The 15,136-nt window shown below is 50.1% G+C and overlaps 1 protein-coding gene across 3 annotated transcripts; it reads right to left on the bottom strand.

The window, feature by feature from the left end:
* Positions 1 to 392: 392 nt before the first annotated feature.
* On the bottom strand, positions 393 to 10,084 carry LOC137084096 (claudin-4). Of its 3 annotated transcripts, none has more exons than XM_067450042.1 (2): positions 9,535 to 10,084; positions 393 to 949 (listed from the first exon to the last, which is right to left on the bottom strand). In XM_067450042.1, the coding sequence occupies exons 1-2, from the start codon at positions 10,082 to 10,084 to the stop codon at positions 411 to 413; spliced, it is 1,089 nt and encodes a 362-aa protein (XP_067306143.1). In that variant the 3' UTR covers positions 393 to 410. The 3 variants fall into 3 exon arrangements, with proteins under 3 accessions (XP_067306143.1, XP_067306144.1, XP_067306145.1); XM_067450043.1 differs by having other exon boundaries at positions 393 to 838; XM_067450044.1 differs by having other exon boundaries at positions 576 to 744.
* Positions 10,085 to 15,136: the final 5,052 nt, after the last annotated feature.

The following is a 15,136-nucleotide window of genomic DNA, read 5'->3' as shown; positions in this document are numbered from 1 at the left end:
CTTTCAGTCGGTCACGTTCGACGTACGTCAGAACTGAACCGACGAATGGGATCTTACTTTAGAGACCAATCCTACTTCGAGCATCTAAAACAGGAAGTGGAATGATAGATCAGCGCTTTCTACTTCGGAGCCGAACAGTTCTATTGCTGTTTCTACGAAGAGCTTTCTGACTATGAGTCTTCAAGTGTTTGAGAGTTTGCCAGTGCGGGTGATACGGCGCGTCAGTGAGAGACCGTCTGATCAGTGATCGAGTGTTCAAAGAGCTTGTTGGTTCGCTGAGCGTTTCCTTTCACACAAAACAGTTGGTTCGCTGGGCATTACACACACACATACATATCACTGAGAGCTCACACAGGCTTGCAGATCGAACTGTGTGGAGCCGCGGTCATCTCCCTGAGTGCTTCAGCACGCTAAAAGAGCAACTTCCATTCACAAAAGAGCAACACGGTTTGACCCTGCGTCTTTTTCAAGATGTCATTCAAGCCGTGTGTTTCTGGGTGCGGTCGATTTCTGTCTCCGCTTGACGGGCACGTTCGTTGTCTCTCGTGTCTGGGCGCACAGCACGCTGAGGCTGCGTTCGTGGATGAGTCATGTTCCCATTGCGGGAATATGTCCATCGCAGTGTTGCGGTCCCGTCTCCAGTACCTCAGAAGAGGTGGAGCGCCATCGTGCATCCCCCGATCTAGCGGTCCTCCAGCTGCAAAGCAGAGGGCTGCTACTTTGGCTGATGACCTTGGTGGGGACCTGAGGGTGACGGTCAGGGCAAACCCGACGGGTCTCACGGCTCCTCGGGCCCCTCCCCCCTCCACTGTGCCGGTGGAGCTTCCGGAAGGGCGCGCTGACCTCCCACGTGGAGCGCCAGTCGTCTCTTTTGGGGCTCCGGCGGAGGACCAGATGTCAGTCGCTGCATCGGGGGATGAGCTAATGGGTTCCGAGGATGAAGACTCGGCTGCGTTGCCCCCTTCGGGTGTGACAGCGTTGCCCGAGTCCGACCCGGAACTTACGGCTATGCTTGCCCGGGCCGCCGCAAGTGTCGGGCTTGAGTGGAACCCTCCACCACGTCCCGAACCTTCGCGGCTGGACGATTGGTTTCTCGGGACGGGTCGCACTGGTTCTCAGCGTCCCGCCCCGGTGCCATTCTTTCCGGAAGTGCATCAGGAGCTCACAAAGTCGTGGGTGGCGCCGTATAGCGCTCGCCAACGATCGACTGACTCCTCCATCCTCACCACTCTCGATGGTGGTGCAGCTAAGGGCTACGAGGGGATCCCTCCAGTCGAGCGGTCGGTTGCGATGCATCTGTGTCCTAAGACCGATGCGGACTGGAGGCACGCCCCGCGTCTCCCCTCCCGGGCGTGTAAGTTCTCGTCCGGCTTGACGGGCAAGGCTTATTCAGCCTGCGGAGAAGCTGCATCAGCTTTGCACGCCATGGCGCTCCTGCAGGTCCACCAGGCCAAAGCGCTCATGGAACTGCACGAGGGTGGTTCCGACCAGGCAGTTATGCAGGAACTGCGTGCCGCGACGGACCTCGCCCTCCGGGCGACGAAAGTCACGGCACGCTCCCTGGGTCGGGCGATGTCCACTTTGGTGGTCCAGGAACGCCACCTGTGGCTGAACCTGACAGACATGCGGGACTCGGACAAGGTTCGGTTTTTGAACGCCCCTGTCTGTCAGGCCGGCCTCTTCGGCGACGCCATCGAGGACTTTGCCCAGCAGTTCTTGGTGGCCAAGAAGCAGACGGAGGCCATCAAGAATATCCTGCCCCGGCGGCCCGCTGCTGCCTCCACCCAGCCGCCCGGGGCAGCCCCCCAGTCTGCTCGTCGCCGAGGGCGTCCCCCGGCGTCCGCCTCCGCCTCCGCCCCTGCCAAGCCCAAGCAGCAGCCTCCACCCGCGAAGCAGGGTGCCGGACGCAAGGGGGCCGCCCAACCCGTCCAAGGGCCCGCGAAACCTGCCGGCAAGCGCAAGGGGAAGCGGCCCTGAGACGGGCAGCCCAGGGAGAAGAGGAGCTGATCTGAGGGAGATGATGTCCGCATCCCCCCCCCCCCCCCCCCCCCCCCCCCCCCGAGGACCGGGGGGCACCACTGGTCATTCCATCTCTGCCGCTGGCTCTCCGGAGTCCAGCGGTACCCACATTTTCACAAAAAGAGCAATTTCCTCTCTCTCTGGGCCCCAAGTGGTTCAGGTTGGCAGTGTGCGACGCCCACGGGCCTTGTCACTCCTTTCCTACCCTCCCGTCGCCAGGGGGCAGTTGTGTGGGGTTCGAGGACGCCCCCGGGCCTTCTCACCCACACACTGCTTCTCTCGTGAGCACTCAGTCAACACTTTCATTGTGCCCAAGAAAGGGGGTGGGTTATGACCAATCCTGGACCTGCGAGTCCTGAATCGGGCCCTGCACAAGCTCCCGTTCAGGATGTTGACGCAGAAACGCATTTTCCAATGAATCCGTCCCCAGGATTGGTTTGCAGCGATCGACCTGAAGGACGCGTACTTCCATGTGTCTATTCTCCCTCGACACAGACCGTTCCTACGCTTTGCGTTCGAGGGGAAAGCATATCAGTACAAGGTCCTGCCCTTCGGGCTGTCCCTGTCGCCCCGCGTCTTCACGAAGGTCGCGGAGGCAGCCATTGTTCCGCTCAGAGAACGCGGCGTTCGGATTCTCAACTACCTCGACGATTGGCTGATCCTAGCCCAGTCGAAGGACCAGTTGTGCGAACACAGGGACCTGGTGCTCAGTCACCTCAGCCAGTTGGGCCTTCGGGTCAACCGAGAGAAGAGCAAACTCTGTCCCACACAGAGGATCTCTTATCTCGGTATGGAGCTGGACTCGGTCAACCGGACTGCGCGCCTCACCGAGGAGCGAGTCCAGTCGGTGTTGAACTGCTTGAATATGTTCAAGAGCAGGACAGCGGTCCCACTGAAATTCTTTCAGAGGCTCCTGGGGCATATGGCATCTGCAGCCGCGGTCACGCCGCTCGGATTGCTTCATATGAGACCGCTTCAACGCTGGCTCAATGGCCGAGTCCCGAGGTGGGCGTGGCAGAGCGGTCAGTACCGGGTCCCAGTGACTCGGACTGCCACCAAACCTTAAGCCCGTGGTCCAACACTTCGTTTCTCCGGGCCGGGGTGCCCCTAGAACAAGTGTCCAGGCATGCTGTGCTATTCACGGATGCCTCCACCACAGGCTGGGGGGCCACGTACAACGGGCATGCAGTGGCTGGTCTGTGGACGGGGCCGCAATTGCATTGGCATATCAATTGCCTTGAGTTACTGGCAGTACATCTGGCACTCCGCCGCCTCAAGGGGCCGCTGCGTGGCAAGCATGTACTGGTCCGTACGGACAGCACCACGACCGTTGCGTACATCAACCGTCAGGGTGGTCTACGCTCCCGTCAACTGCTCCAACTCGCCCGCCACCTCCTCCTGTGGAGTCAGAAGCAGCTGAGGTCGCTTCGGGCCATTCATGTCCCTGGTGTGCTGAACCAGACAGCCGACGAGCTCTCTCGTCAGCCGACACCTCCGGGAGAGTGGCGAATCCACCCCCAGGCGGTCCAGCTGATATGGGACCAGTTCGGAGCCGCACAGGTCGACCTGTTTGCCTCTCCGGACTCGACCCATTGCCAGTGGTACTATTCCCTGACCGGGGGTACCCTCGGCACAGATGCACTGGCGCACAGCTGGCCCCGGGGCCTACGCAAGTATGCGTTTCCCCCAGTGAGCCTTCTGGCACAGACTCTGTGCAAGGTCAGGGAGGACGAGGAGCAGGTCTTGTTAGTTGCGCCGTATTGGCCCAACCGGACCTGGTTCCCAGAACTCACACTCCTCGCGACAGCCCCTCCTTGGCCGATTCCCCTGAGGAAGGACCTTCTTTCTCAGGGACGGGGCACACTATGGCACCCGCGTCCAGACCTCTGGAATCTTCATGTCTGGTCCCTGGACGGGACGCGGAGGTTCTAGATGGACTACCACAAGCTGTCGTAGACACCATCGCTTCAGCTAGACGCCCCTCTACGAGGCGGCTCTATGCTCTGAAGTGGAACCTGTTCGTTGAGTGGTCCGCTTCCCGCCGGGAAGACCCCCGAAGGTGTTCGATCAGTGTCGTGCTTTCCTTCCTGCAAGATGGGTTGGAGAGAAGGCTGTCTCCCTCCACCCTCAAGGTATATGCTGCGGCAATAGCGGCGTACCATGATGTAGTAGAAGGTAAGTCCGTGGGGAAGCACGACCTAATCGTCAGGTTCCTCAGAGGTGCGAGGAAACTAAATCCTCTTCGTCCATCCTCGATACCCTCTTGGGACTTAGCTCTAGTGCTCAGAGCACTTCAGAGCCCTCCCTTCGAGCCTTTGGCGTCTTGTGAGCTTAAGATCTTGTCAATGAAGACAGTGCTCCTGACGGCATTGGCCTCGATCAAGAGGGTAGGGGACCTGCATGTACTTTCGGTCAACGAATCGTGCCTAGAGTTCGGGCCAGGTAACTCTCACGTTGTCCTGAGACCCCGGCCCGGATATGTGCCCAAGGTTCCTACCACTCCCTTCCGGGATCAGGTGGTGAACCTGCAAGCGCTGCCTTCGGAGGAGGCAGACCCAGCCCTGGCTTTGCTGTGTCCGGTCCGCGCCCTTCGCGCTTACGTTGACCGGACCCAAAGCCTTCGGACCTCAGAGCAACTCTTCGTCTGTTACGGAGGCCAGCAGAAGGGAAAGGCTGTCTCCAAGCAGAGGTTAGCCCACTGGATAGTGGATGCTATAGTCTTGGCCTACCAAAAGTCCCAAGATGTGCCTTGTCCGTTCGGTGTAAGAGCTCACTCCACTCGGAGTGTTGCTTCTTCCTGGGCGCTGGCTCAAGGCGCCTCGCTGACAGACATATGTAGAGCTGCGGGCTGGGCGAGACCTAACACGTTTGCTAGATTCTATAGCTTACGTGTAGAGCCGGTATCTTCCCGCATCCTCGCCCCCAGTGGCCAGGAGCGTTAAGTGCCCGTTCTAAGTGTCGGCTTGCGAAACGCCACACCCGCCCTCTGGGCCGGATACGTGCGTCTATTTGTCTCCAGTTGTGTTCCCCGGGAAACCAGCTAACCCTGTCGAGCTCCTCCGTCACCCCTCCGGTGTCAGACGTTGCGGACCGTCCGACGCCAGGCCTGCACCCGTATGCTCGTGTAACGTGGCTGTAGGCTGGGTTCCATATGTAGCGGTTCCCTCACAGCAACCCCATATGTTTATTCTTCCACGGTACCAGCTACCCTTCGGGCTAGCCCCGTGTCTTTCCCTCGACAGAGCCCGCTCTGTCGTCTCTGGGCGTGTTCTTTCCCCCCTTCAATCAGGCTGGAACCACCCCAGAGACTGCCATATGTTGCACTACCCTGCCAGGTTAGTCCTTATGTGTATTCTGCCACCTCTCCTTCCCCGAAGGATGTGGCCCCGCAGCGTACCCTCTCTCTCTTGAGGTAGGCACGCTTTCCCAGCGTTATCCAATAGTCATTCTGAGTGGGTCTTGCAGAAACAGCAGTGACTGTACTCCCTGCTTGGAGCCCTGACTTCCGTACCATACTAGACGGTGCAGTGTGCTCAAGCAGGACGCTGGAAGGGCCAGCATCCTGGCGTTTTCCATAGGGATCCCATTCGTCGTTTCAGTTCTGACGTACGTCGAACGTGACCGACTGAAAGGGAACGTCTCGGTTACGTATGTAACCCTCGTTCCCTGAAGGAGGGAACGGAGACGTACGTCCCGTCGCCAGGTGCTGTGCTTCCGCTGGGAGTCCGGTCACCTTTCGGCTCCTCAGCAGGAAAAGCGCTGATCTATCATTCCACTTCCTGTTTTATACCCGCGCTGCGGGGCGGAGCGTGGAATGCGTGATCGCATGCCAAATTTAATTGGCTCGTTGTTAGATGCTCGAAGTAGGATTGGTCTCTAAAGTAAGATCCCATTCGTCGGTTCAGTTCTGACGTACGTCTCCGTTCCCTCCTTCAGGGAACGAGGGTTACATACATAACCGAGACGTTTTCTTTAACCCACTGCCGATAAAAGCGCCGACGTTCTCATTTTTTCCTTCTTCCTTTAAGAGCGATGAAACAATTTACAATAATCTTGTCATTTTTAGCTATACAGATGAGTTCAAGACATAATTATAAACTATAAACTGTCTATTTTTATTTGTGGACTCGGGGAACTAATTATTTTGCATGCACTCACTCCAAACATGGAGTGATTTCAAAACAATTATTTCGTTTATTAAATGCCAATTTTTTCTTTTCCAAAGCATTTCTAAATTCAGTTCATATGCCCAAAAAAACGAAATGTCTAGCCAAAATAACGAAAGTGGTGAAAAAAAAAAAAATATATATATACTATGCTAATTCAAACATTTCGCTCTACTCTATATGCGTCAACCTGGCGCGCGTAAAAGTCGATCATTCTTTACAGATGACGGTTTGTTTGGAGAGAAGACGAGACAGAGTTCTTTATTAAACTCATAAAAGACAATATAGGATTACAGCAATACTGGATTCTAAACACAAATGCTACATTATCATGAAGACCTTGAAGCAGATCTGACACACACACACACACACCTCATTTCCGTGCCGCTTAAGTAACCTAAGGGTTTCCTTGCCATTAATGCTTTCCTTGCCATTAATGCTTGGATAACACATATGTCTCCTTCCAATAAAAATAATTGCTGGTGGATGGGATATACAAACCTACCAAGTGCCATCATTTTGGAATGACCTATCGCGAGAGGAAAGTAGCTAATATGTTTTAGTTGCATAACTGCAGCTATGGAAACGCTGTCATTTCGCAACAGTTTTTTATCAACATTTAAGAAATATCGCAAAAGTTTTTCGCAAATCTGTAATGGAAACGCAGTTACAGACAACAGTAGTCCGGCCAGGATATTGTCGTTTAAAAGTTGCTGTTGCAGCCCTCAACTGCTGTTGATGTTGACATGTTGTGTTTTGGCCTGAAGCTCCGCCCTCCACCTATCGACCAATCACGAAGTCAGTAGTGTTTGGGCATCCGGGTTGCCAGATCTGCTCTAGTTACCACAGCTGTTGTATCTACAAACGTTCCTGCTGGATCCTGCAGCCTATCTGGCAACCTCGAGTCAGGGGGAGGGGGAGAGGGGATAGTGATTGCAGTACCAGTTTTGGCCACAGTCTTACATACACTTCCTTTAATTTTGAAATTAACTTCTGTGCCAGGATGAAATTTGGTTAGGAGAACTGTCCAAAGAGCTTTGAAAAAGATTTCTAAGTATTAAAAAATGTGTCCTGGCAATTGTAAAAAATAAAATAAATAAACAAAATTACACATTTGTAATAATGAAGTTAAAATTGAGTACGTTTAAAATAGTATATTAACTTTAAATATAATACAGAATAATGCAGTCATGTACTTTGTATTTGCAATAGTATGTTAGTTAACACACAAAAATTAAGTGTACTTCTAAAAGGTTATTAAAACATAATGATTTAAAAAGTATTTGAAATTAAAACGTTTAAGTTGACATTATTAATTAGTGTACTTTTTAAAATGTAATTAATACAATCAATACATTTATTAAAGCGTAGTCTGTGAAGACTCTTAGCTGGTCTTTGATATAAATATTTCAGGCTGCAATCTTCAATGTTTGTCATCGTTGTGTTAATTTGATTATTTTTAGTTTGACTTTTTGGTAACACCTTATGTCCTTATAAGTGTCCTTATTACACATATTGCATGTAGTTACGGAAATATAAATTATGCATAATTAAATGCAACTAATCCTAAACCAAAACCTAACTCTATAAGTACATGTAGTTATTTTGTACTTAAGTGTATAGTTAAACTGTAAAACAGACACCTTAATATAAAGTGTAACCAACTTTTTCTTATAACTGTTGTGCTTATTTTCTTAGTAATGGCGTTTTCAATTAATAACCAACTTCATATTATGGTTAAGATTCATCCCCCATTGAAATTGAAAAAAAAAAACAGAAAACAAAAAACACGTATTAATGGTGTTAATATTATCATTGAAGGTAGTTTAGCCTGCATGCTGGCTTTAATTGAGCTGACACTGATCCTGTGGTTATAGAAACAGGTGACATACCCTGGTAAAGTGATATGCTTGTAGTATGCGTCACCCATATGATGCCCTGTTTAATATTTTAAGTTGCCGCAGTTCAAAGCTGCTATAATTGGTTCTCAATCAAGTAATATCATTACAATTCACTGCATAACATTATTTATAAAGCTGGGTTCTGACTAAGAATTCTGTGTTTATTGTTATGCATTTGTTGCATTGTTTTTCCATAATGAAGATAACTTCTGCTAAATAATTAACCTCTGACGAGTGTATTTTTTTAAACTGTTGTCTCTTACCTGCCACCATCTGCCACCTACACTTGTAAGATGATCTGTTGGTGATTTCATGGTGTGTATTTGGCTTTGTTGCTAACTGAAGGTAACATGGCCCCTTGGCTTGAGTTTCAGGTTTTCTCTAGCGCACATGCTAGTCATCATGATTATAAGGAAACAGACACTGGGATGATTTCAAGCATCCATTTTCTAATTTTGGATATGAATTTAATTATTTTGGATATAACATAATTTTCCCTAATATACAAAATTCATCATGGGTTGATGTGTTCATTTATTGTTGTACTGGAAGAGAAATGTACAATATGTTAATGTTCTTGATCAACAATACACTATAGCCTACACAGATTACAAATTACAGACAAAAATGACCACACTAAGATCCCCGGCTGTTCTTTCTGCCTCAATGCTCACTACAAAGTAGTCACACTCCCACCCATTCCAACCCTCCTCCCACAATTCAAGATCACAATAGCCCACTTAAATGATCCGAGCAACAACTTTTAATTCAGTTCATTTATTTAAATGTTTAGAAAACAAATTTAAATGGCAGCAAGTGTCTATCAAACTATGATACATGTACAAGACAATGTATACAGCTTGATGAAAAATATTGTATAAATAAAAAAGAAATGCACATTACAATTCAAATAAAGTAAATACATCACAACATGAAAATTTACCTGTGTCTAGTTGAGGAAAAAGGACCATTTTAAATTCCCCAGCATAGTAAACACACAGTCAACTTGTCTGTGTCAAAAATCTTAGTGCAACTAGTCCTACAAAACAAAAAGAAATGGCCAATAAATATAAAGTCAGCTTTATATGCCTCAGGTAACTGAAAATCACGCTTTGTTGAGAATTCAGTTGAGAGTAACAGTCTGAGTTTACATTTTCATAGCAATAACGAAAGCTCGTTTTCACACGTTCTGTGATTGCGTATTCTGAACGACCAACACCGCACTGATATAGAGACCAAAAACACCAAACAACTTCCTCAGACTTGTTCCCCCATGATGAAGTATGCGTGGCATATTTCCACTTTTTCCTGCAAATGAATCTCATTTGAGAAAGATCTCCTTTGTTAATTTCATACATAGTCCCTTCTGTCATACCCTCCCCCACCTGTTGAGCGAGACGCAGGATATGCCATTCTGGACTGGTTGTATTTTTTGTCTTGTGGAGGACAGGAGCAACAGAGCAAGGAGCCCCCCATGATCAAGAGCGCAGCTGCAGCCCAGCCAATGTAGAGCGCGGCGCCCAGCTCTCGTCTTTGAGCATCCGGCAGCAAAGGGTTGTAGAAGTCCCTGATGATGCTGTTGGCAGACCAGGATACAGGAATCAGCTGCATAAGCCCAGCCACGATGAAGATCACCCCTCCAAAGATCATGACTTTAGCTTTGGACGACTCGTCCTCAATGCAATTGGTGCACTTCGCTCCTCCGATAGACACCAATACAGCCAGGACAGTCAGAAGGATGGAGATCACAGTCAGGGCTCGAGCTGCCTGGAGGTCCTGAGAGAGGGCCAGCATGGAGTCATAGACTTTACACTGCATCTGTCCAGTGCTCTGAACCACACAGGACATCCACAGACCATCCCAGATGATCTGAGCCGTCACGATGTTGGATCCGATGAAGGCGGTCACCCTCCACATGGGAAGAGCACAAGCCACGATGGCCAAGAGCCAGCCCAGCACACATGACACAATACCTATGAGCTCCAGCCCTAAAGACATGACTTCTTAAAGGATCTGTGTCGTCCACATGCAATGCTAAAGAGGCTGGTAAAATAACCGGACAGCAGTAGATATAAGCCTTATTTGAGCCAATGCCTCAGAGCAAATGGAGCGCATCTGTGACAAAACAAGTGTCCTTTATATCCCAGACCAGGTAGAGAGGAGGAGTCTGTTAGGATGCAGAAATTACACAGAGGAAGGGCTTAGTCACATTAGCAATAAAACCGCCTTCCATTCTTGGAATGTATTGGAAATTTAGAAAAAAATCTTTAATTTGTTCATCAATGGAGACTGCCAAAGCTTGTGCAAATTCCACAATGGCATAAATGTTTCTGTAATGCTAGCAAAGACCTCATTATAGGCTCAATTACAAATTAGAGTTTTAAATTATTGTTTGTGGGAGGCTATTGTCATTTGTAATAGTAATTCCTTATGAAGGATTTGGTAATACTTATGTCATTACTAGTGAGTTACCATGATCCTCATTTTAGATTATTGTTCTAAATAATCAGTAATTCATTTGGAAAGACACTTGAGTCATCATTACTGTCCAAAACCTTACAATCATTACTAGTGGGTTCTACTACTAGTGATCTCCATTTTAGAATTAATGATACATTATGTATTATTCACATTAATTATGAACCTATAGTTCTTCTCAGAGAGGTATGAAAATAATAGCAGTTATTGATTAGCGAGTAGCGAACTAATTCTTTCAACTCTAGAGCGCTATTACATACTGATTAGATAAACCAGAGATTCTTGTTAGTTACAGTTTTTCTGAACTGCTAAAACACATTTCTCGAAACTATCACCCATTTTCACAAAACCTTAAACACATTCAGAGAACATCTGACTCTTCTGGCAAAATCAAACGATTGTCTCAAAACTATTTTACCTGTGCTCAAAATAAAATAATGCCTTCCGATCATACATACAGCGAGTAAATGTTATCAAACTACATTAGACACTACATCAAAAAAGACAACACAGAATCCAAAGCATGCAGTTACAGAACAAAGTATATATTTTGCAATTACGTAAAAAGTATAGTAATCACAACTTACAAAACTGTTTACTGTATGCACTGCAAGTATTGTACTGAATATTGTATAGTACTGAATGTCTGTATATCCACCACTTGCATACTACAGTTTTTCTCGATTGCTAAGACACATTTCTTGAAAGCTGCTCTCCTTTTCTCTAAACTGTGAACACAAAACCCAATTTTCAAGCTACATTTACAAAACCTCAAACCAAAAAAACAAAAGCTTTCACCTTAAAACAGTCCCCAGTTCAGTGCTCAAAACTGAACTATGCTTGTCAAATCAAAATCAATCAAAATTAAAAACTACTGAAAAGTCACTAAACACTACGTAGAAAAATAGAAAACACAATGCTCAGGACATGAAGCTGCAGAAATAAATGTTTATTGTTCACTGTAGGCTCAATGCATGTTGTAAAACAAAAAAACTGTGCATTAGCACTTCTACAAAAAGACAAAACAGAAATCTTATGCGTTTGCCACTTGTGTACAGTAACGCTCTCAGATTTCTATCCATTGTAGGGCCTCACAAACCAGTGCTTTCTGAACTGGCTCACTCTATATGTTCCCTCAAATCATTAGTGACAAGTGTAATCAGTTTTGAATTGTTGTGTTCAAGTGGTGACATCTGTTCTTTAATTGTGTTTGACTTTTGTCACCTGTGCTCACCATTATGCAGCACGTGTGTATCACAATGAAAATGTGTTTGCAAGTTGTGTCTAAACAGGTGAAAAGTGCTTATGGTTCCCTATCTCGAGGGAACTCGCACTGCGTCGTCGAGTGACGACACTAGGGGAACACCCCCAGCGTAACGGCTCTGAAATATGAATGAAATCATCCACCAATCCGATTGGTGCAACGTCATGACGTAGTAGGTGACGGCGTACGCGGAAGCTATAAGAAGGCGCCGTCTCATACAACCGACAGTCTTTGCTCTTCAGCGAGGTGCTCTGTGTTGATATTGTTTGTCTATTTACTGTTTTCTGTCACCAATATCACTTACAAGCATGGCAAGCGAGCAGTTTAGACGGTGTGTGCACCTGTGCCCGCGCTTCATTACGGGCTCGGACACACACCAGCTGTGTGTGCAGTGTCTCGGGGCGCAGCACGCTCAGGCGGCGCTTGAGGTGCCGCCTGCAGCGAGTGTGAGAAGCTGCCTCTCCGGGTGCTGCGCTCACGGCTGGCCATTTTCACCAAAAGCGGCCAGGCTCGCGAGCCCCATGGATCTGGTCCCGCGTCTGTTAAGGCAGCGCGGTGGCGTAGATCCTGGGGCTCACAACTGGATCTCGCAACAGGAGGCAGGCATGCTGAGGCATCTTCCCACTCCTTGTCCGAAGATTCAGACACTCTTCCGCCTCGTGAGGAAGCCCGCGCTGCGGCATCTTCCCACGAGGTCGATAACCCAGTGCTGATGCAGACTGGGGTCAGACCAGTTCAGCCTGGAGGCGGGTGGAGTGCAGGTGAATTCACCTCTTCACTCCCCCGCTCAAGAAGAGCTGGTGGATGTGCTGACACGCGCTGTGGCCAAACTTAACATCGACTGGCCACAGGAAGAGGTGGAAGTCCAGCCTGTGAGCAGGTTGGACGGACGCTTCTTCAAGAAGCGTGCTCAGCCGCCACGCAGGGGCTTGCTGTTTTTCCCGGATTTGCATAACGAGTTGTGTAAATCCTGAGGAAAACCATACTCGGCGCGCCTATCGAACCCCCCAGTTCTCGATTTTGGGTGTGTCGTGGGTGCGTCTGAGGCTGGCTATGGGGCGCTGCCTCGCGTCGAGGAGGCGTTAGCGAGCTATCTGTCTCCCGAAGCAGCAGCGTCCCTAAAAGCCCCTGTCCTGCCCACCAAGCCATGCAGGGTCACGTCGTCCCTGGTGGGCAGGGCGTATCGAGCAGCCGGGAGAGCTGGTAGTTGCCAGCACACCATGGCGGTCCTGCAGGCCTACCAAGCTGAGCTCCTGAAGGAGCTCGATGAGGGAGATGGTCCATCCCTGGACGACATTACTGAGCTGTGGAAAGCAACCGACTTGTCTCTCCGCGTCACCAAAGAGGCGGCCCGTGTGCATGGAGAGGCACGTCTGATTAAACCTATCGGGGATGAAGGAGAAGGAGAAATCCTTTCTTCTGGATTCCCCGATAGCCCCTGTGGGTCTCTTCGGCGACGCAGTCAATAGCGTCGTCGAGAGATTCCAGGAGGTGAGGAAGCAGTCTGCGGCTTTCCGGCAGTATCTCCCTCGCCGCCAGGGGCCTCCTGTAGCCGCTCACAGACAGGCGCAAAAAGAGAGCGTCGCTTCCCGCGCCCCTCCCGGGGGAGCTTGGCAAAGGAGGCGACGTTCTCGCCAGAAGTCTTCCAAGCCGAAGGGCGATTTAAGAGATGTCCTTAAGGCGAAGAAGGCTTCTGGCAAGCGGTCCTAGCTCAGGTTCAAGATGTTCAAAATTTAAGCAATCGTGACTCTGATCCAGTTCAAGGACTGGTTCGTCACGATAGATCTGAAAGACGCATATTTTCATGTCTCCATCCTCCCTGCCCACAGGAAGTTCCTGAGGTTCGCTTTCGGGGACGAAGCGTACCAATATCGGGTGCTACCTTTCGGTCTAGCTCTTTCCCCTCGCACCTTTAACAAGTGCATGGATGCAGCTCTGGCCCCGATGAGGCTCCAGGGCATCCGCGTACTGAATTATATCGACGACTGGCTCATAATGGCACAGTCACGCGAGATGGCGATTCGGCATCAAGATGTCGTTTTAGCCCATCTCAGGTGCTTGGGGCTGAGACTGAACACGAGCAAAAGCGTGTTAGTACCCGCCCAGAGGACTACGTTCCTCAGTGTAGTATGGGACTCGACCACGATGCGGGCGAGCATGTCTCCCGCACGGGTTGGGTCCATACTGGCGGAGGTCTCAGGGATGAAGCTAGGCCACAGCCGCACTGTGAAGCAGTTCCAGAGACTGCTGGGTCTCATGGCAGCAGCGTCCAACGTGATTCCGTTTGGCCTGCTATACATAAGGCCCCTCCAGTGGTGGCTGGGAACCAAGGGCTTCTCCTCGAGGGGAAAACCTTTCCGTATGATCAGGATAACGCGCAAATGCCTTCGTTCCCTAGTCATATGGAAAAATCCGAGGTTCCTGTCCCTAGGGCCAGTGTTAGGAGCGTTATGTTGCAGGAAAATCCTTTCAACAGACGCCTCCCTCACGGGGTGGGGCGTGGTCATGGAAGGCCGGTTCAGGCGAGGTCTGTGGGGACCCCAGCATTCCTCCTGGCACATAAATTGGTTGGAAATGTTGGCGGTTTACAAAGCTCTGAGGAGCTTTCTCCCGGACCTCCACGGCCACCATGTCCTGGTGCGATCCGACAACATGTCAGTAGTATCGTATCTAAATCACCAGGGGGGTCTGAGGTCGTGCCCACTATGCAGGTTGGCGCATCAGATCCTCCTGTGGTCCCAGGGGAAACTGTCGTCTCTCAGAGCGATGTACGTCCCAGGGGACCAGAACCAAGAAGCGGACGTCCTGTCGATGCAGGGGCTGAGGCCCGGGGAGTGGCGGCTCCACCCCGAGGTGTTGGAGGCCATGTGCAAGAGGTTCAGCCCGGTGGAAGTGGATCTGTTTGCATCACTAGAAACGACCCACTGCCCGCTGTGGTTCGGCCTCAGGCATCCGGCTCCGCTGGGGCTGGATGCCATGACACAGACGTGGGCGAGGTGGCGTCTGTACGCATTTCCCCCGATCGTTCTGCTCCCGGGAGTTCTAGAGCAAGTCCGCCGGGAGGGCATCAGCCTCCTATTAGTAGCACCCCGGTGGCCGTCCCGAGCTTGGTTCTCCGACATTGTGGCACTGCTAGACGGCCTCCCATGGCAGGTCCCTCTGAGGAGGGATCTGCTGTCTCAGGCAGGGGGAATGATATTCCACCCCAGGCCCGAGCTGTGGGACCTCTGGGTCTGGCCCTTGAGGGGGCTCAGTACCTAGAGGATGGCCTGCCACAAGAGGTCATAGAGACCATTCTCAGCTCTAGG

The sequence above is a fragment of the Pseudorasbora parva genome, chromosome 8, assembly GCF_024679245.1.
Source record: "Pseudorasbora parva isolate DD20220531a chromosome 8, ASM2467924v1, whole genome shotgun sequence".
Taxonomy (NCBI): Eukaryota; Metazoa; Chordata; class Actinopteri; order Cypriniformes; family Gobionidae; genus Pseudorasbora; species Pseudorasbora parva.
This window is presented reverse-complemented; position numbering and strand designations above follow the sequence as displayed.